This window comes from Ruditapes philippinarum, unplaced genomic scaffold, assembly GCF_026571515.1.
Source record: "Ruditapes philippinarum isolate M1 unplaced genomic scaffold, ASM2657151v2 ctg511_1_1_1_1, whole genome shotgun sequence".
In the NCBI taxonomy this organism is placed as follows: Eukaryota; Metazoa; Mollusca; class Bivalvia; order Venerida; family Veneridae; genus Ruditapes; species Ruditapes philippinarum.
The window spans coordinates 3,627-30,327 of NW_026854149.1; the positions used below are offsets into that span (position 1 = coordinate 3,627).

Genomic DNA, 26,701 nt, shown 5'->3' on the forward strand with positions numbered 1-26,701 from the left:
TACTGAATAGCCAATCAAATGCCGCTACCAGCAATTAGTCGTGTAACATAAGCGTCCGAAGCGTTCCGAAAGAAATGTCAAACTCTGCTATTTACACATTTTGGATATTTACATCAAATTTAGGTATTCTGACATTGTCATAGTGCACTATATGGTTGTAGTAATTTATTTAAGTCTTTCCTACTTTCAGGTCGATTAATTTATCACGAGGTTTTTTAATAATTGGACAAGAAAGCGTATACTTCTCTCCCAATTAAGATGGCACAACAATAATTTGTGGGTGGGGTGACGACTTTTGAGCATTTAATCACTCGATCAAAAGTAAACAATAAAAGTGTTCAAATTTGTCCATTTTAAAGTCAAAGAATTAATTTTGATTCAGAGAGAACAATATTCATTTTAGAGTTATATAACACAGTAGTAATAAGTTATTTATAAGTTATGTTAAATTCGGTTTGACAACTGCTCATGCAGTCTTGTATGACCATGACTTTTCACTTGTTCTGAATATAATTATATATTTTGTTTTGCTATGTCTTCTTTAATTGATAGTTTGGTGTAGTGACATACTGTTTCAATGTTTAAATTAATGGCCCGATTATAAATAATTACATTGAGAAGTTTCATAACATGTTACATGTACATAATTAATTAACGGGAACTTGATATTTTATCAATAAATGACAATTAACGGGAACTTGAAATTTTATCAACAAATGACTAAGTATATGTAAATTAAAAATAAAGCCCTTATCTCTATAGAAACACAATTTTTCATAGAGTAACAGCTGCATGTATCTTTAAAGGGACTCCACCTAAAAACAAAACATTCTTACATAAATGAGCTGGGGCACTTTAAACAGAAATATATGCAAAAATAGTTAAGAAATATACTTTGAAAATAATTGAAATTGTATTTTTATGCTTTTCTTAGCCCAATTTGTGTGAAAAGTGTTTAAACGCTTTTCATTTTGGGTCATTTTTTTAAACAATTTGAATAATTATTCTGGAAAAACGAAGTGTGTGAATGATCTGAAATTTTGCACAAAGATTAGTGGTCTAAACCTACAACAAATGGTACATTTATCTGGAAAAAAATATTTTCAGTCCCATCATGTCAAAAAACCTCAAAAACTTCTTTAATATACATATATATTTTGTGATTTATTGATTAAATATCAAGTTCATGTGCTTAATTATTCGACATTTTAAATGCTAAAGAATTGTTAAAATCTCACATCAATTGGCCTATTTACACTTGCTAACATCATTTATATTCAACTAAAATATCCTTTTATATCACTTAATAGACAAAATGGATGGAGGTGAGTGTGTCTGATTTGATGAAAAGATAAATTTGACGCTGATCTCAAGTTGCTTGTCTCCGTAAATTATGTCCCTATCTATCTATATTTTGATAATGCCAACCCCTCTTGTGAGTGTTATATACTAATATAGACAGAAATTGTGCATTTGGGAAAATGTTAGAAAGTGGTGTGACAGAAAGGTAAAACCTGGAAATGAACATAATCAGGACAGTGTGAGACTTTGAAAGAATTCCAGTCATTGCTAAAAAATATTTATTAGTATCAGGGAAGATAGATTAAAAGTGAAAACGCAACAGGTCAACTAATCCTGTATCTAACCATCACCTTTTTGAATTGTTGAGATCTTGCAGGATAACAATATTTTAGGAAGCTGTTCCACAGCATGAGACAGTGGGGTAAATTGAATAAGGTGTGATAGTCTAATGTCACTCATATTTTGACTATTTTCCAACACTTGTGGTTTCTACCTAAGGTTATGGTAGATTTTGTCCCAGAAAGGAGGCTGAATTTATCAATGCAAAACTGATTTAATAGAATTATAAATTATAGGAGGCTGAATGTATTAACACAAAACTGGCAGATTAAATATAAACCTTGTCTTCCATTATCCTTGGGAGGACATCCTTTAAAACTTTGCAGAGAAGTGGTGACATATAGATCTAGGGATCACTTCTCTGTTGTTTGCCTTTCCAAATGTCCACCTGTCCATCCATCACAAAACTTGACTACTTCTAAAAAACTACTGGTTATATTTTACAGGTTTCCTGGTTCAATAATTATGGCTGAGTTATGACCCTTTGAATTACACCGTAGCTGTAATATGCTACAAAGTAGTTGCAACTTTTAGGGAACAAACTGGTCAAACACCCCTCAATACAACTACTGAATTGTCTATCATCAGCACTGATCCCTGTTGTATTTTTACTACCTCCTTGATAACCAAATCGCCTATATACAAATTTATTTTTAAAAAACCACACACACTGGTTTAACAGAGTGGCAAATAGTAATATATGAGAATACTGGAATGACTTGATGGTTTATGACGTTTTCAGACTATATGGAACACTAGGTACAGTTTTGTAGGGAAGAACAAAGTGTTTGTATAATGGCAGAGATGGACACCATGATACAGGAGGATTCTACCTCAACAAACACTGACAGAGACAATCTTGACAGACTTTTGAAGATATTTAATGGAGGAACAGGTGTCAATCTTGGGGTAATTTTTTTGTACTTTCTTTACAGAATCTTTTGTATAATACATGTTCATGTGTATTATTTATAATGGTTATCTGATTTCTGTGTGATTCCTGCTGTATATTCAGAGAGTCTCTTACTATTTCTTATATATGCAATTAATCCACTATTATATTAAGTCTTGTACATTATCTTGATGTTGTTTTTTTTCTGGCCCATCAACATCATTGATTTGAATACTTGTAGTGTGTAAGACTAAGTAAGACTAAGTTTTTTCATTGCTCTCAAGGTATCATCTTGTCTGTGCAGAATGCTTGAATATTCTGTTGATTTTTTTCATTCAATCTTTCTGTAATTTTACTTTAATTATGTATCTTATATTAGAATGTTACACATAAGATATATTTGTGTTGCTATGAAAATGCAAGAAATTATTTTAATTTTAATGTACATGATAGATGAGAAAGTTTTTTGTATAGACAACCTCTAAGCTTTCTGAACTAAAACAGCTTTAAGTGTTGTAGCCTTACTTTGTACAAACACATGTACTGTAAAAACGTGGGCAAAACAAATTTATAATTATGATAGTATTATTCAGGTAAAGAGTTTAAATATTAGTCATAATCTGTATAATATTTATACTATGACTTAGAAAAATATAAAAGAGTAAGTAAAATATTATAGTATTGATTTAGAAGGTTTTTTTGTAATTCTTGCTTCCTTATATTAATGATCTAAATGGTCTTAAATCATTTTATACTTTAGAATATTTTATAATAAATATAAGACCACATTCTATCACTTACTAAGGAGTTCACAGATGTCCAAAAACATAAAACACAAAACTGGAAAATCGATAATTTTAAGCCTCATGCCTTCAAAATATTTCAAGAAAACCAAACTTTAGAAAAGACTGTTCTAAAATATTAAGAAAAGTAAAAAGATTTAAGATTAAAGTAAAGATTTACATGTTACATGCGATTATTGATTTTAAGATGTTTTGCACAATGTGAATGATTATTTTTGATAAATAGTGAATGAATGATCTCAATGTTTACACAAGTTATTGATATTGACCTACTCCAAATGGTTTGAAAAATATTTCCAGTTTGCACCATGTTAATAAATCTCAGTGGAGTCCATTTTAGTTATGTTGGTATGAGTATTACATTAATTTATTCACAAGTTATTTTATTTTATTTTTTATCTGAAGTACTGGTACTATATACTGATAAGATGTTGGTGAATAATGTACCCAGTGAAGGCACTGCGCATCTAAGACAAGTAAATTTAATGCCCCACACTCTGATCCTTGATAATATCCCTTTATAATATTTCTTGCTTATATGACACTAAATGTACAAATACAAAACCAACACATATTTAGTTGTTCAGGGACAGCAGAAGTTTAACTGAATGCCCAGTATAATCACCAGAGAAATTTATGTCCCATAGGGCATTAGGTAAACATAAATTTTGACTGACTGTAGTTATAGCTTTGTCCCATTTATTTTTTCATTGACAAAATGTCATTTGTTTGTGCCTTAAAAACTTTGTCATGATATTTAATGAAAAAATAATATTCAAATCTAGATAGAGTATAATTATTAAAAATCAGTATAATATATAAATGCAGTTGACAAAATGTCATTCCTTTGTGCCTTAAAAACTTTGTCATGGTATTTAATGAAAAAATAATATTCAAATCTAGATAGAGTATAGTGTTAAAGATCAGCATAATATATAAATGCAGTACAAATCACAGGCACGAGTATCGGACCTGGGAAGAAAAAATATGACCAGATTGATAAAAAAACCTGTGTTCATCTTAAAAGTGTCAAAAAAAACAAAAACAAAATGTAAATAATGACCCCCTTTAAAAATATACTATAACTTATAGTATATTTTTAAAGGGGGTCATTATTTACATTTTTTGGGGTTTTTTTTGACACTTTTAAGATGAACACAAGTTTTTTTTATCAATCTGTCAAATTTTTTCTTCCCAGGTCCGATACTCGTGCCTGTGGTACAAATATGATGAGTTAGTACAATGTAACCATGTAACTGTTTTTTATTGTGTAAATGTGTTATTAGGACTTGTTGGTGTCAGTTATAGAAGCCCAGAAAATCTATGACAGCACCCAGGAGACTGAGTATGAAAGAGAACTGGTTGATATCATATTTGCCAGTATAAAAGGCTGGCGTATCAGAAAGAGGCCTGATATGAAATTGAAACTGGAAGAAGGAAAGGTTATTCTATGCACATAATTGGGCAGAAGTTGGTCTAGGACTTGTTTCAATTTTGGTTTGTTTGTTTTTACATATATGGAAGGGGCATGATTGACTTGATATCAAAATATCAAGGGTTAAAGGCAACACTGAAACTTGTTAAATTTAAGGCCTTTACAGCATGTTGAAATGTTGAGAAGGTATCCAACTACCTTATTGATAGTTTATGATTTTACTTGGGTTTCTGTCTGTGTCTCAAATAATTAAATAATGAGGCTGGAAATCCTTGGTTATAAGTTCTAAGTATTGCATAACAAGCGAGTCATTATAATGGCTTTAAAATTGTTGCTTTGTCTGAAAATCCAAGTAAATAATACATAAAAATTTGGAAACATCAGTGTTAAGATTAACTCCTGATATATAGAACAGTCTTGGAAATGCTTCTTCTGTTGCACATTATGTTTGTATTTTGTTTGGTATGGTCATGTAATATTGTATTTCAGAAGCCAGTGAGAGTTGCACAACATGGTCGTGTAAGTTGTATATGTAACTTTAGAATATAGAAATACTCTTTTATACTTATATCATTATATATTATAGTCTTTTTGATTAGTTTCCTGTGTTTTTGCTAGCAGTCTGTATTACTTAAAGTCAAATCTTGTTTGTATTAAGGGCCTATTCTGTCTTACCTAATAAGTCTGGTTTTGGTCATCTGAATTATATTACTGTTTAATATACAGTCATAAATTTGTGGGCATGAAGTTTTCCAGTTTTGTCCGACAAGACATTTTGAAATGGTGCTCACACATATGTGGAATGTCCGTGTAATAGGACAAGAAACAAATCAAGTATTACCGGTTTTTATTTCATTTTAAAAACTCAATGCAACATCGCATTAAAGTAAAAAAATCTTGAACAAAATTTGGAACAATCATGGATCAGTCTGCCTACAAAACCAGGAAAGTCATAGTGCCCCACAAATTATAATGGTAATTATTAGCAATTTATTATTAAGTAGAATTTAGATCTTAATGAATTTAAGCTTCAGTACTAAAACTCCCCCCCCCCCCACATGTATAATCATTTAACCTGTCTCCTCTGTTAAAAATTACCACATAAGAGAACCATACATAGGCTGTATATGTCATTGTTTCATATAGGTTACTATGCATGTACATATATGTATATCTACATTTTTCCTAAATTTTAATCATACACTTATTGACTTTAAATCTTTTTCATTAAATGAAAAATTAAAGGAAAAAATAAGACAGGTATATACATGTATATATTTACATGAGCCCAGGTATATAAATGTATATATTTACATGAGCTCATGTATAAACATGTATAAATTTACACAAAGTTTAGAAGTAGCTTTATATGGACATGGATTTCAGAGTACATCTCCTATGGATGATGTAAGTGACTTGGGGGGATATAGTTTAGCTGACCCTGGAAAAAAATGACAATAACAATCAGTTTAAGTGTTGCTATTCTTAATTTTTTGTTTAAGAAATAAATATGTACAAAAAGCGGGTTTAACCCCAATAAGAGAGCTACTAATTTTGTTGATATCTTCTGGGGTGAACTAAACTAAATGTGTTCTATTGTTTTCAAGTGACTCACTCATTCACTCTTTACAAAGCAGTCACAAGTAAATCCATCCCTTAAAAAGGTATTTGAAATATAAATGTTATTAAAATTGTATATATTGAGATTTGCAGTTCCATATATCATAATATTGGAAATGTTAATATTTCACAAAATTTTGAAAAAGATATTGCTCAAAAACATGTGTAACCTTATATTGAAGAAGAATATTTCTAGCAAAAATTAACTGTTTATTAGAAATCTTTTATAATTTTGTCTGGTTCACAAAACATTTGAAAATACTTTGCTCTATTTGAGTGTGAATGAATATCCACCCATCCCATATTTATATCACCTCATGCTAATTTATGGGTACCGTTCAAGATTACACTGTTGAACAATATGTAAGTAATGGTATTAACACTCATGTTAGTACTGGTATATTAAGATGTTAGTACTGGTATATTAAGATGTTAGTACTGGTATATTAAGATGCTAGTACTGGTATATTAAGATGCTAGTACTGGTATATTAAGATGCTAGTACTGGTATATTAAGATGTTAGTACTGGTATATTAAGATGCTAGTACTGGTATATTAAGATGTTAGTACTGGTTTATTAAGATGCTAGTACTGGTATATTAAGATGCTAGTACTGGTATATTAAGATGCTTAGGTACTGGTATATTAAGATGCTAGTACTGGTATATTAAGATGCTAGTACTGGTATATTAAGATGCTAGTACTGGTATATTAAGATGCTAGTACTGGTATATTAAGATGTTAGTACTGGCACAGACTCTTGGAAAATTGTTTTATAAATTGCCTCTAAGTTGTAAGTTAGGACCATTGTAAAAACTTGAGATAAACCTTAGATTAGTAACAAAAAAATGGTTTGTTTTATTTTAGTGGAAAAATCAGTTTCACATTTGTCTTAATATGCACAGTTTCCTTCCTTTTTTGAAGCACTTAAATTAATAGCTGTTTTGATTGGATTTTCTAGCATTTAGAATAGGATAAAGTTTAAGTTGTTGACCTTAGTTAAAGATAAACTTTTCTTACATGTAACTTATGACATATCATATATAAATAAATGTGAAGTAAGTCAAAATGTTGTAATTTATACACATGATGTACAATCATGTATTGAAGATTTTAGAATTTACAACAGTTCTCATATATTTTGTATCAAAATAACACACTTGAACTTACAGTGAAATATTACACACAGGCACTTGACAGACACAGGCATTTTTATAAACAATTCAAGTGCTGTCGTTTGATTTTTGAAAGTGTTCTCTTATGTTTTATTTATAGATCTAGTAATTAAGACCAAAGATTGCTATAGAAGCAAACAATAAATCTTTAAATTGCTATTAATTATACTTACAGGAAAAGCTATGTTTCTGTTTTGTTATAGAATTTAGAAACCTATGTAGCTGAAATAATTGCTTTAAAATTTGTATCTGAACCATATATACCTCACTGCTTTGGATCTGAAATACACTGCTGAGTTCTTTTCCCATTTTGGTTTAATTTCCTTTATTATATGAATATATTTCTAATTTTAGCTCTCCTTGTGATTATCCTGTGACTGTCATGCATTGTTCATATTTAACAACTCCTTCATACCCTCTCAGCCAATTAGTGATGAAACTGAATATAGGAATGATCCTAAGAGGGTCCTCTATAAAATTTGCTCAAATGGTTACATTCTGTTGAACAAGATGGCCACTAGAGCTTAAAATAAAAAAAAACCCATGAAAGAGAGCATGACAGGTTAATAAACCAACATCACCTCATTAATGATGCTGCAGATTTTGATGAAACTTAACAGGGATGATCATTTGATAGTCTTTTTCCAAATATTCCAAACTCAAGTCTGCCTGCCAGATGTAACAAAAGCAAAAGAACAGCTTTAAGCAGCAATTTTTTGTCCTTCCTCAGCTGCTGCACAAAAATTGATAAATTATTTCAGTCTGCTGAACAAGATTGCTGCCTGCATGCTTAAATCTAAGGCTTACATGACATCTCCATCTTAACATCATGGCTGATTTACTGGAATAACTTAATCCAACCATAATGACCCTCTTGTTATGATATGTATATGATCAATTTAATTTTGTTTTAAAGATCTAAATGGCAGTGATGGTCTAGTAGTTAATATGTCAACCCAGGTTTTGTTGGTTCGAGTCATACTGGGGTCATAACCATGTTTCCTCATATGACACCAGTACTGGTTAGTTCCAGAAAGCACACTCCGGAATGTTTTTTTTTCAGCTTTAAGTTTTAACTTCAATAAATAGTCTTTATACTAAATTATAACTTGATATAGGAGTCATGGAGAAAATAAACAATATTTGAATTAGTATTAAGTTATATCAAAGAGCAAAGCATTTTTTTATATACAGTATACTTAAAGAATGTCAATAAATATATTAAAGACAATGTTTCATTTTATTTATATCAGTAAGTGTTTAGTATTTTTATTAGTGTTCTTTGTTAATAAAGAAATTAATAATTTTTGTTCATAAAGATTTTCTATAATTAATTGGAAGTTTTTATAAGTCTCACTTTAGGAATATTTGTTGTAAGTATTGAAATGTTTATTAAATAAAATTATTTTTTTATACAGACTGATGGTAAATTATCACAAATTTTATTTAAGATTCAATGCTTTAACATGTAATTTAATTGTTCTATGGATTTTTAATTTTTATTTAAATAAAGTGTTGTATTATTTATAGAGGAAAGTAACAATAAATGACACAAGGCGCCCGCCACCTGTAGCACCTCATATGACACAGCGTGTAAAAACTTTCTACATGGATCCATCAGAAAAATATTCACTATCATCTAGAGGTATGTACATGCACTAATTTTCTAATTTAAGCAACTAAATGTTCATTTTACCTAAAAATAGACAGATATTTATAATTATTGATGTTTATATAACCAAAATAGATAACAGAAAATGATAGTTTAATCATTTCTTTTATCCTTCACTTTATAACTGTGGATTTATCTAAATATTTATAAGGAAGTTTATTTCTTTTATTTATGTCTCAATATTTGTTTGTGCTTGAATACAATAATTTTGTTTATATTTTTCGTTATTTAAGTTATTTTCCTCAAACATGTAATGACCTTATATGATCAACCTCACAGTGGCTCAAATAAATAATTGCTTATATTAAAAGTTTCTATCATAGATATAATTTTCTAGATATAAAGGGAGTTAATTATTTCCTCTCACTGTCATCCTGTTATTTACTCAGTATTAAGTGATGTAATTAATGTATTTTCTGTCCTCTATTGCTGTTTTAAGAGATTGATATGGAAAAATTGGCATATAACCTTGTCTTCAAGAGATTTCTTGTCTATCAACTCCAGGAACATACAGTTATGCCACTGCCCTAAATAAATAAACCTAAAACTTTACTGTTCTGTGTGATTAGTTTCCAATATAAAAGTCCATATCAAACTAATTTCATTTAAAGTCTAGAATGAATATTAAAATAATTGATATCATTCTTAACTTAATGAATTGATGGAAACTATCAAAACTATTTACTTCATACTTCAAAAGATGCAATATTACAAGAACATATTTTGCAATAATGTCCCTTTTTGACTTAATTTTTTTTTATTTACCCTGTTTAACGTTTGTCAAGGTTAATTTCTGAAAACCTATTAAAGATGTTCACTTTTAACACTTCATTATCAAAATTGGAATGCATTTTTGATGGTCAGATAACCCTTAAAGTAATTTCTGTTTTAATACCTCTTTGTTTTACAGTTTCGTAATATCTCATATACTTTCCCAGGTATTCACCTCAAACTTGTAATACTTGTTGACCATCAATGGTCGGCAGTTCTGCCAAGCACTTCTGCAGAAGTAATGCTTAATGCAGAAAAAAAATCAGTTACTGTCCAACATTGTCAAAATTTGAGTGGGCGCAGTTTCTCGAAATTGTTCACATACACTGTCTATTCATTATTGGTATTTTATCACATTGTTTCAGCTAGTTGGAGTCGATGTAAGAAAACAGACAAATCAACTTATTGTAGTATCCAGTCAATATTAGTTATCACCCATTATGTTAACATTACACTAACTATTTCATTAACATTATGTAAAATAAATATTAACATTTCAAGTAGATAAATTGTATGCTTATAATTGGTATTTAATGTAGTATTATTGGATATATTTAATGTACCAATTTATACACCCCTGTGGAAATTAAATGTGATATAAGCTTAGATAATGGACAGGGCAAATAGTCAAACACATTTAGTCATTTATTTGATTTGTTTTATATTTAAATAGACTATACAAGCCATATACTAACAAAATCAGTGATTATGTTTGCTTGAGTTTTGCTGTAGAGATCGTGCAGTCAAATTAACATTAACAATTTAATAAGTTTAACTACAGGTTACAATATGCTCTTTTAGTCTCATCAGGGGCATAATGCCATATTTTAATATTTTGTACGAGTCCACAGGGAAGAGGGCAAATAGTGGTGAAATTATTTTTATTTTATTGCTGTATTTCAATAATCACTGTGCAGCCACATATTAATCTACAAATATTCATGATATTTTAAAATATAAAATTGTAAAATGTGATTGTATGGTATGTAATCCTGTACGAAAATTCTGAGCCAATTCTGTACAGACTCTGTACCAACTCTGGTTGTTATAGAGGCAGATTTTCATTTTTCTGTACAGAGTTGACACCGACACAGAATTGGACACAGAATCGGCCCAGGAAATAGGTGATTTTCTGTGCAGAATAAAACAGAATCAAAAAATTTTCTGTGCAGAAAAATTTTCACACAGATATTTTGCTCTTAGTTATTTTTACAAGACAGAATTTCAATACTTCGAAAAAAAAATGAGGCAGAATTTACATAGACACACAGAATTTTAACACTTAGATAAATCTTGAGACAGAATTTACTTTTCTAGCCAGAATTTCACTCTGAGTTAATCTCAGAGTAGTAGATAGATATTCTGTAATATCAGGTGTAACCCCCATGTAACCCCTGTTGGTCAATTCAAATCTCTCAGGCTGCCACACGAGGTTTTATTACACAAAGTGTCTTCACATTTGCAAAGATTAAAACATTGGCAAAGATTAATATGTTTTGTTTAGTTTATTTTTCTAATGATAAGTTAACAAGTTAGTTGTTGTGAAGAGCAATCATGTAGAGACTTGAAATTCTCAGATTTAGGGGCCAAAGAGGAATTATGATGGAATTATAATCAAAACCAGAGGTAAGATTTTGCAATGTTTTCTTTGAATTTTTCTTTGAATTATTTGGTTATAACTTCCACTGTAAATAAAAGAAATTATTTATACATCTTTTAATAGTCTATGAATTATCTATATTAGTTAAATTTACTCTGATTTGAGACAGACCACTATGGTCTAATGAGTATAAAATTAATGCACTGAAGTCAAAGCTGGGCCAGTGAAATTATTAGTTCATAAATTGCTTTTTGATCAGTTGATAGGCCAAGATCTATTTTTTTTAATTTCTTGCTCTATTATGCAATAAATAGTTTAGCTTTATGTTTTGCTATTCTATAATTCAATTCATTTAGTTTAAATTAATCAATTCAAAACTCCCGGAAATTGTGTAGAATGTATGACCAGCAACTGTTGCTATGGTCAGTGCTTATCAGCAATTCTATTCTTAGAATATTGGCCACTTGTAAATCTCTCCTATTTTAAGTTATGTTGCAATTTACATGACTGTGTAGTTTTGTAACACAAGCTTTGGTCAGGGATGATATATGTAAACAGTTTTGTTAGTCAGTGACTTTGATGTTACTTGGTGCAAAAAAACTTAAGGTATATAGGGATACAATTTTAACTGTTTTATGTACACATTGAAATGTTTTACAAATTTTGCATATCATTTAATAATAGAATGAACATAATTCAAATTCCTTTTTTTTTACTCTAGATTATGTCAGGATGTGTGTGTGTGGTGCAAAGACAGAGACAAGCCAATTCCTGATGACAGCGCCCTCAACAAGGCTATTACTCATTGGATAGACCTCTCAGGAAAGAAATGAATAAAAATTGTTAATTAAAATTAATAAAATTTAATGAGAAATGTTCAAAAGGAAAATTGATTTTGTTTTTAGCCAAAAAAAAGAAAATCTGTACAGAATATTTTCTGTACAGATTTTTTTCTGTGCAGAATTCCCTTTCAGATATTTCCTATGGACAGGGTTAATTCTGTACAGAATATGAAGAAGCCCAGATTTTTTTCTGCCCAGATTTTTTTTTCTGCCCAGATTTTTTTCTGCCCAGAAAATAATCGGCTTAATTTAAATATTTCAGAAAAAATCTGTACAGATTTCGTTCTTTATCCTTATTGCTAAAATCTATTAATAGAATTCTGGTTCAACTTTGTTTCATTTGACCAGATTTTTTTCTGTACAGACTCTGTACAGAGTTTTCTAAATAAAGTCTGTACAGATTCTGTCTGCATTCTGCCCAGACTTTTTCGTACAGGATCCTGGCACCAGTACCAATATAGTCAGTAGTACATATATCTCAATTGTATAGCTTCCACTGATAAAATATGAAAAACCAGTGATTCAATACACCACTCAAATAACCCTACATCTTATAATTTACCACATATACTTCCTACATTGTTATTCTGACATGTTGATGGATATAAATACTGGAGTATACAGTAAAGTTTTGTCTTGATATCAGGAATCCAGAAACACTTGCCTGGTATTTTAATGAATTATTTTCACATTTAAATGTCTTATTGTAACAATTAAACTATAAATAACTATAACTTGTAGACATTAGCTCTGCAGAAATGATTGACAAATACTACATTATACACATACACCTTTCTATGATTATATTATAGATACAGTTATTATACCAAATGTGGCAACAAAGTCAGCCAGGGCACGCTCCATGATTGGTGGTACACCAATAACCAAGGAAACTGCTATTGTAAGTAGAATGTATCAAAAGTGAAATTTTAGTAGTGTTTGCATTTCAAATAAATTACAAATTAAAGTTGCAGTATTATGATTTTATCTTGTATTCTTGATAATGGTTTACTGTATTTAAACAATTGTTAGCAATTGATAGATCCCTACCCTGATCTTTCATTTGAATTACAATAGATTTAACCATAAACATGGACATGTGCTCTTTTGTTATATATGTTCTTAAATATGTTGTGGGGATCCAAGAAAATCTTATTGTATCCACAAATCTGATAATTAGAATTAGACAGTTCAGGGATCTGTGCATTGATTTTGATTTACTGAAACAAATTTGTTTATGCTTAATTAAAGCCTATTTGTATTTCAGCAATTAAGAAAAATCACATTAGGAACAACAGTTCATTCTTTTAGTCGGGAATGGCGTAAATCAGCTCTACTATTCCAGGATTCTTCCACAAAATATCCTTATGGTTTTCAAACATCTAGAGTGAGTAGTAAATCTTATGTTGTATGCTTTCATAGAATTTTTTAACAAACATTAAAGTTTGATAAAGGAAATACAGGATAATTCTACACAATGTTATTATAAACATAAAACAGAGAGTGTCTTATTCTGACTGGAGTACAGACAATTAAACATGAATCCTCACAATATGACTGGAGTTCATACAGACTTACTGGATTTCATACAAACTGACTGGAGTTCATACAAACTGACTGGAGTTCATACAGACTGACTGGAGTTCATACAAACTGACTGGAGTTCATACAGACTGACTGGAGTTCATACAGACTGACTGGAGTTCATACAAACTGACTGGAGTTCATACAGACTGACTGGAGTTCATACAAACTGACTGGAGTTCATACAAATTGACTGGAGTTCATACAAAGTGACTGGAGTTCATACAGACTGACTGGAGTTCATACAGACTGACTGGAGTTCATACAGACTGACTGGAGTGCATACAAACTTACTGGAGTTCATACAGACTGACTGGAGTTCATACAAAATGACTGGAGTTCATACAAACTTACTGGAGTTCATACAAACTGACTGGAGTTCATACAGACTGACTGGAGTTCATACAAACTGACTGGAGTTCATACAAACTGACTGGAGTTCATACAGACTGACTGGAGTTCATACAAACTTATTCTAGGCAGAGTACACCAGATTTGACTGGTGTGCCCAAAATCCACGTAATCATACTCTGACTTCAGTACACAATTTCAAACTGGAGTACACTCATTCTGACTGACTGAAGTACATAAAGTATGACTTGAGTACACACAGACTGACTTGTACACACAATTTTACTTGAGTGAACACAATTTCAAACTGGAGTACACACAATCTGGCCAGCGTACCTAACACACATATAACTGGAGTACAGACAATCTTATAGCATTTACACATATCTGACTGGAGAATTCCCAATCTCCTTAAACTGAGAGTAATGGTTTGTACTAAGATAAGATGTTTGATGTTAGATTTTTTATGTATTACTTTGTTACATGCTAAAAAACATTCATTGTTTTATCTTTTAATATTTCAGTGTGGATCTAGAGCATTGATACTTTGTTTCCAAGGTTACTTGATGAAACATCTATTATTTTGTAAACAGTACAGCTCTAGCCTAGCAACAAAACAGTAAGTTTACCTAGAATTATTTCATGAAAGTGAAATATAGTGTACATAAGTAATTGGAGTCCTGACCACAGGGATAAGATGCATGTCATCAGGATAGAGCAAGCTGTAATTCTAAGCAGACAGAATTCTAGGGTTTGGTGTGAAACTGCTGTAACTCGTGTTATATATCATGTATAATTAAGGAGTTACATCAGTTTTGCACTGATCCATTACAGTACAAAGCTTATTATAGTTTTAAAAAATAAAAAAACATTACTAGAAATTCTCAGTAATATTCAACTTAAGCTAGATTTAACAAGATTTTTAGATTTCAGAAAGATCTTTTGGGCCAGAAAAAAACCCACAAACACTACAACAAAACCACAAAAGACAAAAAGGATTTTAACATTAAATTTTTGTCAATTTCTTTATGTCATCCAGTTAATTATAAAAAAGTATTATTTATTTATTCAGTGCATTACAGCCGACAGATTTTGAGCGTAGGAAGGCATTAAGTGGTGCTGTATGTGATGTATTGTGGCAAGCAGGGAACCAGATCCGGTGCTGTGTATGCCTTCATCAAGATACTGCATTCTTTGATACAGACTATCAATATAGAGTGGATGGTATCACAGAAAAAGTAAATGAAACATACTACTCGTTAATTTAACCTTGATTAATTTTAGTGAAATGGGAATACTCACACTGACTTTAGCTTTAGAGTAACACATGGTTAATGTTAAATTTACAAAATTAACTTTATATCTGGTTTATGTCTGAAGGATTTCTGTTAAGACTTTTTAGCTGCAACATGCTACAAAGTAGTTGTGACATAAAGGGAACAAATTATCCTACCACATCCCTCAATACAACTGCTAAATTGGCTAACATCAGGCTGCACATGTGATTTCTGATCGCTCTTGTTTCCCAATTGAACCGAGCAATGATATGGGAACTATTTTGCCACAATATTGGTATCTTAATTATTTTAGAAAATTGTTTGTTTGCATTCTTTTAGAATACTGTTTAGAATGTTAGAAATCTTGAACTTATTAGTGTTATATAAATTTAGAAAATGGGAGGAATTAGAGGAGTGACTTAAATCAAAAGTATCATCACCAAATAAGTTATAATGTTGTTATTTTATTGTTATCTTTTATAATAAAAAAAAACACTTCTATTATTATATGTTACAATAATTATATATTGCATCTTGTATAAAGTTTTTATTCTGTATATTTCAGTTGAATCTGTATGAATTCAAGAAATTTCAAGACCTTGAAATGTTTGTTAAAAGACATCTTAGTCATGTAAGTAATTACTGATTATGAAATAACGTAGATTAATTTACATTGTTAAAGTATAGGTTTAAAGACTGACTGTGTCATGAAATTGTTGTTAAATTTTTATGACACAAAAACTATTATTTAAAGGTCACATGTAATACAGGGACTTTATAGCTTTCAATAGACGCAAACTCAAATTCCCTTTCAATGCATTAGGGCTGACAAAAACTATTATTTAAAGGTACATGTAATATAGGGACTTTCTAGATGTTATCAATAGACGCAAACTCAAATTCCCTTCAATGCATTAGGGCTGTCATTGATGCAATTTTTTGTATCAATACATTGAAAGACAGTTATCGACGCTATAATGATGTAACAAATAATGTTGTAATTAGAGTGAAAAACACTTGAATATTTGTTAGACACTATACTCATGGTGTAAATATGTAAGCTGTCACAAATTCAATTAACATAAAGAAACTTTGTTTTTTGATATTTTTTTCTCACTGACTGGAAATTGAAGGGTTCAAGCTAGCCATAAAATATGAAAAGAAGTGACTTCTCTTTTAACAGAAAATGGAAAAATATTTTCATAAGATAAGAAGAAAAAAGATTTGAGTGTACAGATATTCAAAACTGTGTATTGATATTGTATTGAATGTTAAATATTGATGATACATCGATATTGCGATATTCAATGACAGCCCTACCATGCATTATTTCTGGCACAGACAGACATATGTCTAGAATCATTAACCTTCCTCAAGCTAGCTAGCTTTCTCATCTGGTATGATACAGGAATTCTACTTGTGGTTTGATATGAATTATTGCCCTTCTAGATTATCCGAGATAACTTTTTCTGATATACATTATATGACAACTTTTGTGACATGTTTAGTTATATTGTTTTTTTAGGAAGTAAAGTCATTTTGATATGTATTTTGTTTACTTCACAGTTTGAGCATGAAAACTCCAATGGCTGTATACTACTGTTATATAGTGTTATTTTATCACGGACAGTTAGTAGGTAAGACTTTAACAGATATCAGGATTCTGTATATATTTTAGTTACCAATGGCAAGATCATTTACAGTCTTTGCAAACTACCATTTCAATGTTATATTACTGATAAACTATGAATTGTAAATTTTTAAACCCATCTTATGCTAATTACAATTATTACAGAGCGTTGTCACTGATTTTGTTTCAAGACAGTTTGTTAGTGTTTTATAAACTGAAATCCTTTAAACTGCCGAAGGATAGTTCCAAAATTTAAACTTGAAAAACCAGTTCCAGTTTTCTAGCATAACATGATATCACCATAACTGAATTCTGCTTTATATGCTCACATATCAGTGCAGATCACTTGAATCTGTGATGATGTACAAATTATTTTACACATTGTTTTCAGGAAATTTGCTCCTCAAAGGGCTGTAGCACACACTGTATTTAGACATTATACTCTCTCTTATTTGACCATTTCATCCTTTTTTCCAGACAGTTTATTATATAAAATACATAGATCCTTATTAGTATAAATAATAATGTATTATATATAATTTTAAGGATATATGAAGATATGGGAGTCTCGGAGAATGATAAATTCAAGCTTCTAGCAGACAATGAAGAGTGTAGTATCCCGTTAGTAAATTTGTTGTTGTCAGGTAGAGCTGTACCACATTATCATAATGGGAACATTATTTATGATAAAGATGGTAATTTACTGGTATGTACTATATAAACTTTCAAGTCTGTCAAGATATTGTATGCCACTAAAATCATATTTTAGTAATTTTGATGAAATGTTATGCTTCGAGCATCATATTTATTTGTTTGGTGAAAATCAGTCACTAAAATAAGTTGAGTTATAGTTTAAAAGAAAATCGCTGGACTTTGTGTGTTACTTTCAAAGGTAGTCTTTGTAATTTTTTTCCAAATCTATTAAACAATAATTTCAACTATGAGAGTATGGTAATTTTGTTTTAATATTTATTTTATCTACAGCCTCAACCATTGAGAGGTATCAAGGAGAGGAGTCAAGTTGGATTTTTATTTTGGGATAAAGGGGAAGAACCTGATGAAAGAACTGAGGTAAAATAATTTTTGGTTATTTAACACTGTTTGGTGCAATATAGAGATATAGATACAAACCGAGACAAGTAACAAAGACATTAATAGCTTGTTGTCTCCCTTTTCCTGAAAGTTGGTGATATATTACAGATTGGAAGTATGTTGAAGACTCCAAAGAATCCAATATGGCTGACTCTAGTGAATGGTCAATATGGACTACTTTTTAGCAACAATGCAGATCTGGTTTCTGATTGGAGGGTGGAACATCACTTTCAGTTGTATTACTACACAGGGCTTTTAACAAAGACATACACAGTATTGACTATAGGTATGTACATTGACTTTATTTGCTCTGTTTTTATAAACATCAAATTTATTATCAATAATATTCACTCTAGCTGTTTTTTCTTTGAAATTACAATTTTTATGTATTTTATTATATTTTTATTTTTGACTTGAAATATCAAATGCAGAGAAAATGCCAATAAAATGTATTACTTGGAGGGATAGGCATTAATTATCTGTATTTTTAGTCATATTTTTGTCTTTAAATTCAAATGTTTAAAGTTATCTATCATAGATCAAGTTCTATGTGGTAAAGTTTTTATCTTTTTATGCCCTTCTATGTAGTTATAATTTTAGGAATATGACTATGCTTGTGTCAAGTTTATTACTTTGTTATATTTTGGAGGATTTAATATTACTCAGCACAAATGTTTACCATCATGAGACAATGTGTCATGCATAAAATTTAGACATGTAGATTAAGGGTCAAGGTAAAATTTAGAGACCAAAGGTCAAAAAAAAAAAGTCAGATCTACAACTTTATCATCCTTTGATTGTTTGTTATCATATGTGTAACTTGCCAGGTATTGGCCCATACATGTAGCTCAACGGTCAAGGTCACAGATAGAGGTCAAAGACTCGTTTCTTGTTTCCAGTCAATAACTTTTGTTCCTTAAGGGGATTAACTAAGCATCACTATGGGTCCATAACTTTTACATACCCATATTTATATGTATTGTGTATATGTATTTAGAAATAACTTGTCACAAATGTTCATTGTTTAGTATCTATTGTCAAAATGTAAAAAAATCTTTTTGAGCACACTTTACCTTCAGTGATGCAAGTTATTTATCATTTCTTATAACTGTGTTATGACCATTTTGTAACATGCATACCAAGACATGTTCCCTGTATAGTGAAATCTGTGAAATCCAGAATTAGCTTTAAAAAAGCCTATTATTTCAAAAATTATTTTGATACATTATGTGAAATTTCTTAGTGTAGTGATACTTTCTTGAATAATAAATGCAAACTGTTAGTCACACCCAGTAATATAGTTTGATATAATTTTGTGTATTATACAAATATGTAAAGTTTGACCTAGTTAAAGAAATAGCATATCATATAGAAACACTGAGAGTTGATGCTCCTGTGACAAGTCGACCTCCGGAGGAAAAGTGGGGACGTAAGTTGATCAGTCTGACACACACACATTCACTCACACACTAGAGTCTGTTGATGCAATCATATTTGTCTGTGATGTCATATTTGTTGGTTTGACATTTATACAAAAATAATTCCATCAAATCATCTTACAATATCCTGATATATTATTTTGTCATTTTGTTTGATTTTGGGTTTGAAAAGTAGCAATCTTTATTTTGCATTCATTTTTTACTAACTTGTCCATCATCACAATCATTACATAATGATAATGGTATGAAGACAAGATATTCATTCTTTTTTGCTTATTTGCTATTATGACCATATTTAAAATAGTAACTTAATATATTTGAATGATTGCCATTGACTATTTGACTTACATAATTATACTAATTTGTGTTACTGTAACTTAACCATTCCTTTGTCATGGTAACAAAAAGAAAAATGACAGTCAGTAAAATTCTAATGTTATATTGTAAGGAACAGATTTTGATATCTTAAAATCATCATTATTATAAATAAGGATTGTTATCAAATCTGCAAAGTTGGTTGTGGAGAGAATAAAGACTTTGAGTCATGGATTTAAAAGTTGGAGTCCTGAGAACACCCCATGTTTTTGACATTTAATATCCTTGATATTTTGTATAAAGAAAGAATATTATGTCCTACGCATTAGTAGTTTCTATACTGCTGCTGTAATAAATTATGTGCAGTTTTGTGAATTTTTTTAACCAGTTCAGTATTAGTACATGTGGTATCCACAAATATTTGTTGCATAAAAGCCGTGACATACATATTATGGTGTTTATATTTAACTTACAACTAAAAAAAAACATTGAAATAAATTAATCAAATCTCAAACATGTTGAAGATGAGAAACTGAGATACTGGGAATGGTGCTGGAGTTAGATACAACAGTAGGTGTAAGATGATAATTATGTTAACAGTTGATTTTTGTTGTATTTTCATAGCTAACAAATGGTAAAGTTTTTTTCTCTTTTATTATGTTGTTGTAATTAATAAAGCACATTTTCAAAGTGGGAAAGAATTGTATGTTGTTATGTCACAATAAAATTTAAAAGTGAGAGCACACACAATATAAATATTTAAAGTAATTTTGCAGCATGTAATCATGTATAGTTATTGCTATGTTGTATATCATGAGCATTGAAATGTTGTTAAAAACCATGTCAACTACTTTGATTACATTGAACCTTAGATTATAAATTTTTGAGCTTAAAGACCAGTCAAAAATTCTACCATTTAATTGGCTGAGACCCAGCACAAATTCGAAATAAAATAATGGCAGAGATTGATATGTAGACTGGGTTACAACGTTAAATTTTGTATGGTTATTGTGAATGGTGAGAAGAAATGAGGTTTATAATATTGTTGTGCATTCATTGTCTATTACAGTAAATCATTGTACACATTGAGCTTACTTGTGATATTCTTAGTTTAAAAATGCAGTTGGTGCTACATGTATGTAATGATGAATGTTTAAGATTTGATCATAGTTATAATGGTATTTTTATTTTTATGAAGTTGAAGACCTATTATTAATATTTTAGCAGTGTTGATTTAATTCTGTAGTTATTTCCTGTCACCAGCTTTGGGTTATTATTATTATTTTTTTTTTCAAAGCAAAGAAACAGTTACGGTATATCAAGTTTTATTTTAGTTCAGATTTTTTTTTTAGCTTTATAATTATCTTCTTGTTACTTTATACTTTATAGTAAATGATAGTTGTTTCTTTAATAGACAAGTAGGTACTGATTTATAACTGCATAATCTACATTGCCGTGTGTTAAATATTCAGGGGAATTCCAACATGTAACTAATCATGCCGGACAAGTTCAAGCATGGAAGAAATTCTAAATCCCTTAATGTAAAATTTGGCAAATTAGGGCAAGTACAAAATACAAATGTGGAGGTAGGCAATGGTGGAAAGAAACTGAAACATTTCGTTTTTTTCTAGACACACGCTACACAAGACGTTATAGATGTAAAACTGGGATTGCAAGACGAGTTGAAGAAGAAAAAGTGCCTCCCCTTGAACAGTGTATTCTAACAAAGTAAGTTGAATCTTAATATTTATGTTAATATGGTGAGCAATATGTATTCTAACAAAGTAAGTTGAATGTTAATATTTATGTTAATATCATGGGGAGCAATGTATTCTAACAAAGTAAAATGAATGTTAATATTTATGTTAATATCATGGGGAGCAATGTATTCTTACAAGGTAAGTTGAATGTTAATATTCATGTTAACATTGGGTGCAAAGGTAACAACAGGTATATTTATAGGACAAAATTTAATGCTTTGTACAAAGAAATCTGGAAGTCAATTTCTACAAATAAAAAATACAAACTGATGTTAGATAGCGGATAAACATTTTGGTGACCAGTATTATTTCTTTATTCACTTCACCCAGAAATGAATGGATTTACAGAGGGCAGTGTCATTTTATTGTTACATAATGTTAACTGTGAAAGACTCTCTCAAATTGTTAGAAGGATACTAAAAAGAGTAAAACATTGAAGTTGTAAACATACCAATCATGGTATATAAAATATTATTCTGTAACTTTTTACTTTAATTCTGTATAAAGATACTGTTCCTGTATCCTCTTTTATAATGTAAACAATCAATCAGTTTCATGCAACATATAGGTATTTTTTTCATGTTAAATACTTACACATTATCATCTGTTTTTACATACATATGTTTAATATATTTACAGGTGGTATGGTGCAAATGTAGACTGGGATGGTGTCTTTCCATTCTATTGAGGTAAAAAACCTTACATGGATCAGTTGTTAGTGGAATTCATCAAATGGTCAGTTTCAGATATGTATTCCAACCAAGGACGAATCTCGCATACAGAATGAGAGTAAATGAAGTGTATTGTATAATGTTGTATAAAGTTTTAGACAACATGAAAACATTCCAGGACCAGCAACATTCACTTGCCATAAACAGTGTGCATTTTATAGCATTTATTTACTGAATTAATATAATAATTACACAAAATAAGTAAGTGTGCATGTATAAATGGTCTCATATTTTCAAAAGGTAGAATTAAGAGACATGTTTTGATTTTCAATTCATTTATTAAATACAAATTAACGCACATGGCTACTTAATGAGATAGTATGGACAAACTTGTTGTTAAATGACTATGGTTACTCTTTCACTGTGTATGCCCACCATAGCTTGGTAGCACTATTGCACAGATATACAGCCATCTCTACATGCACACTTACAAGATTTGTTAAGTGTATATCTTACAATTACCAACATATCTATTCATATATACAGAATTTTTGAGAAGGGTTGTTTATAAAAAAAAATTAAAATATCTAATATCACAACTATGCATGGTCAGCACATTTGTTCAACACTTATTCCGCCTCTGTTTGCAGGGTTGAAATGAATTATTTAATATCATTAATATTTTACACTTTGTTTTTACAATGTTTAGATGTAACAAATTCACCATAAATTACAAATTAAAACATTATTTTAAATGTTCATACAGAGTGATATAATGAGAGTCTTTGTCTTGAAATGGATGCACTGTATTTCAGCTTTATATAATTATAATAGATATATGGGGGAACATGTCTGTTGATTATTTAATCTCACCCCGAATTAGTTACGGCAATATGGCAGTATGGTATTTTTTTTATTTTAAATTATTTAAATTATTTAACTACAGCAAGTGTTAAGAAGGATGTGTCACATGTAAAACAATAACTTTAATTCTATGCTTTCCCTGCTAATGTCAAGAAAGTTCAGGTGCTTGAATGGATCTCCCTACATGTATATACCTCATATTTGGTGTCAAAAGTGTGGTTTTGAATTATTCAAATATATTGTTTAATTAATATTGTTATTTTTGTTTGGTTTGAAATATTTCTTTATTTTATTATGGCATGAGTAAGCTTGCTAGAAATGTTGAAATATGTGTAATATATGTGGTTTAAAGTTACTTGCTATTTGCTTTATTTGATGGGCAAGGCAAGTGAACATTTCACTTCTTCTGTAGTGGTCATTATACGAAATCCTTGCATAAAAACTGTGCACCTAGGACAAGACATGCATTAACAGATAGATTCTCATGACCATCCACCCTTGTTGCAGGTTTTTTAATATGCGTGACTCGGGCTTAATTTAAAGACAGCTTACTGCAATGATGGTCCTGGTAGTTTTAACGTCAAATGTTGTAATCAAATGATGTCACAGAAGCACGTGGAAATCATTCAAATAAGCCACAGTTTCTTTCTACAAAATACAAATAATGAAACACCGAATAATTAATTTGGATGTATACTGCAAGAAAAGCAGTAATTAATGCTCCCTTTTTTATCGTTAACAATTCTGCAGAAGCCCTAAGACTTTAAATTCCCATCCCTATGGGCTTGCGTTTTAAATGCGTCCTGGTGTTTCTGCAGATGTTAATGCATGAAAATTAGATGCATTTACACTCTATTATACAGGCTAATTTTGTTGATATATTTTTTTTACATGTATTTTTTTCTACATGTATTTCTTTCAGATGTTTCTGTCTCAATTTGATTGTCATCATTTTCTCAAGGAAAACATTTAAGATTAAGATTATGCATGTGGTTTAAAATTGCAAATATATAATTGTGAGAGAGATTAAAGCAGGAATTCAGATAAGATCAAATTAAGAAGAAAAATACAGTTGTAAATACTAATGATTCTGACACCAACTTGATCATCATTCCAGATTGATAGTTATGTTATATTTAGAAATGTAAGAGCCATCATTCTCTTGCTGGTCATTATGAAAACTGAGGGCTGCATTTTACTACAAATAAATGTTGTAATTTAGCACTGAATACCAGCTTTAATAGAAAATAACATTGGACCAAGTATGTGTTTTGTTACATCATGAATTAATGTTTAATTTTTGTAATTATGTTCTTTTTTTCTGTGATATCTAAGTATTTACTTTTACATATTTTTTAAAAATTTTACTATGTACATTTATATTGCACATGGTACACAGCTGCACAATCGTAGCTTTTAGCAAACTGTTATTTTTGTACAATTTATTTATTTACCAGGATGTTGATCATCTACCTGTGTTATAAAATATTGTTTGATGATTGTAATCACTGGTTTGGCTTTCCATTAAAATAGATCTTCAATCACTTACCAATGACCTTTGGAGTAAGATGAACGTCAAAAGATATTTTTACTATCATAAAGGTTTTATAAATGGACATATATCTTATATATTTGGCATGGAACAATTTTGTATGATAGTGGGATTTGAAGTTGATGGGGTCAAGGTCACTGACACTTAAAATAGAATTTTCAGGTTTTTGTAGTTCTGAGGTAATTGTTTCAGCAGCTGTGTTATAATGATGTTGGAGAATATCTATTGTTGTCACATGTACTGGTGTTTACAAACCTAGTTACTGGTTAAAACCAGTTATTTATTTATAAATTACTTTTGCCCATACCAAACCCTTGAAATCCTGACATACAGTTGTGTATAGTCCTAGCAGTAAAGCTTATTCACGTCCTTGCATTGAATTATATTATTTTTATATGATCATATTTTGTTGAAGAATTTTCTTGTGTATTTCACTGATCTTTACCAATTATAAGCTTTTGATCTGCTGCTATTTCTGTGATAACTTTGTACGGTATTAACCAGATTGCTATGTTGATGAAAATGAATGCATTTTAATTTTGGAATATTATAAATATTTAAATTAATCAGTGATCTTATTTCTACCATAATCCGTATCATGTTGAAATCATTTTTTTGGTTCTCTGATAGGTAACAAAGAATGGTACATTTGTATTATTGCAAACTTTTTTTTGCCTATTATAGTAAATTACATGACTGTAGTTTTAACAATTTTAATGAGCATTATGTGTTATACTGGTAGTGTTACTCCATGAGTTACCAATACAGCTGAAATACACGTCAACATAATAGAGCCAGATCAGTGTATATTATATACATATTGATGGTTGATTATTTTAGTACTTTATTACCAAACACTGTAATAGATAGCAGAAAAAATTCACATTTCATGTGTTATTTTCTTTTCTTAATTATTCTGTTTTTCACCAAAGTGTTTCATTATTATTGTATCATGAAAGATGAGAATTTTTTTGTTTTTGAAAATTTAGTTGTATTGTTCACTATATTTTGAGTAGTACATACAATACGTATATAGGTGTTGATTTTGTGTATTAATATTGTGAGGAATAAAACTCTGCATCTGATCTGTATGTTGTAATTTATCCATGTCATTAAAAAAAGATTGTTAAAGAAAAAATTAAAAGTTTACTTGGTAAATTGACTTTATTCTCTCAATAATTGAACTGTCTGTATGTGTGTATTTGTACGTCTGTTTAATTGACCTTTTCAGGTAAGTTAATTTTATGCTCCCTAAAGGGAGAGCATGTACTCACCCCCTTGTCTTTTGTCCATCCATCACACTCTTGTCTGGAGGAATTGGAAGAATTTTCAAAACTTCACACAGTGATAGAGACCTTTGAGAGGACCCAAGAATCATAACTCTACCTTGCTTAATTTTATAATTATCTCCCTTGAGTTAAAAATGCTTGTCAGAAGTATAACTGCTCAACTATTGATGATCTCATGGAAACTCCACACGGTTGTAGACTTGAAAGAGAAAGTGTATTTTCAAAGAACTATAACTCTACATTACTTAGTGTTTGAATTATCTCTATCATATTTAATAATGGTACTGCAGGGAATAACTTGAAAAATATTGAAGGAATTTGATTTAATCTTCACACAGTGATACAGATTAGCATGAGGTAATACCGTGCAAAAATGCCATAGTTCTACCTTGCTAATTGTTTTAATTATCTCCCTTTATGAAACT

The 26,701-nt window shown here is 30.1% G+C and overlaps 1 protein-coding gene across 7 annotated transcripts; it reads left to right on the top strand.

Annotated features, from left to right (window-relative positions):
• Nucleotides 1–26,072, top strand: LOC132739121 (inactive ubiquitin carboxyl-terminal hydrolase MINDY-4B-like). 7 transcript variants are annotated; one of them, XM_060726771.1, is made up of 17 exons: nt 1–123; nt 2,384–2,550; nt 5,261–5,290; nt 6,158–6,178; nt 9,098–9,212; nt 13,265–13,353; nt 13,720–13,839; nt 14,912–15,006; nt 15,460–15,625; nt 16,230–16,295; nt 17,231–17,301; nt 17,841–18,000; nt 18,279–18,365; nt 18,495–18,672; nt 19,759–19,815; nt 21,772–21,868; nt 22,540–26,072. In XM_060726771.1, exons 2-17 carry the CDS (start codon nt 2,437–2,439, stop codon nt 22,586–22,588), a joined length of 1,515 nt encoding a protein of 504 aa, XP_060582754.1. In that variant the 5' UTR covers nt 1–123; nt 2,384–2,436; the 3' UTR covers nt 22,589–26,072. The 7 variants fall into 7 exon arrangements, with proteins under 7 accessions (XP_060582754.1, XP_060582752.1, XP_060582755.1 ...); XM_060726769.1 differs by lacking the exons at nt 5,261–5,290; nt 6,158–6,178 and adding an exon at nt 4,623–4,778; XM_060726772.1 differs by lacking the exon at nt 6,158–6,178.
• The last annotated feature ends 629 nt before the right edge of the window (nt 26,073–26,701 follow it).

Coding starts and splice junctions, on each gene's coding strand:
- LOC132739121 (XM_060726769.1), top strand. CDS start 2,437: ATGGCAGAGATGGACACCATGATACAGGAGGATTCTACCTCAACAAAC. Junction 2,551..4,622: donor GAACAGGTGTCAATCTTGGG/GTAATTTTTTTG, acceptor ATGTGTTATTAG/GACTTGTTGGTGTCAGTTAT. Junction 21,869..22,539: donor GAACAGTGTATTCTAACAAA/GTAAGTTGAATC, acceptor ATATATTTACAG/GTGGTATGGTGCAAATGTAG.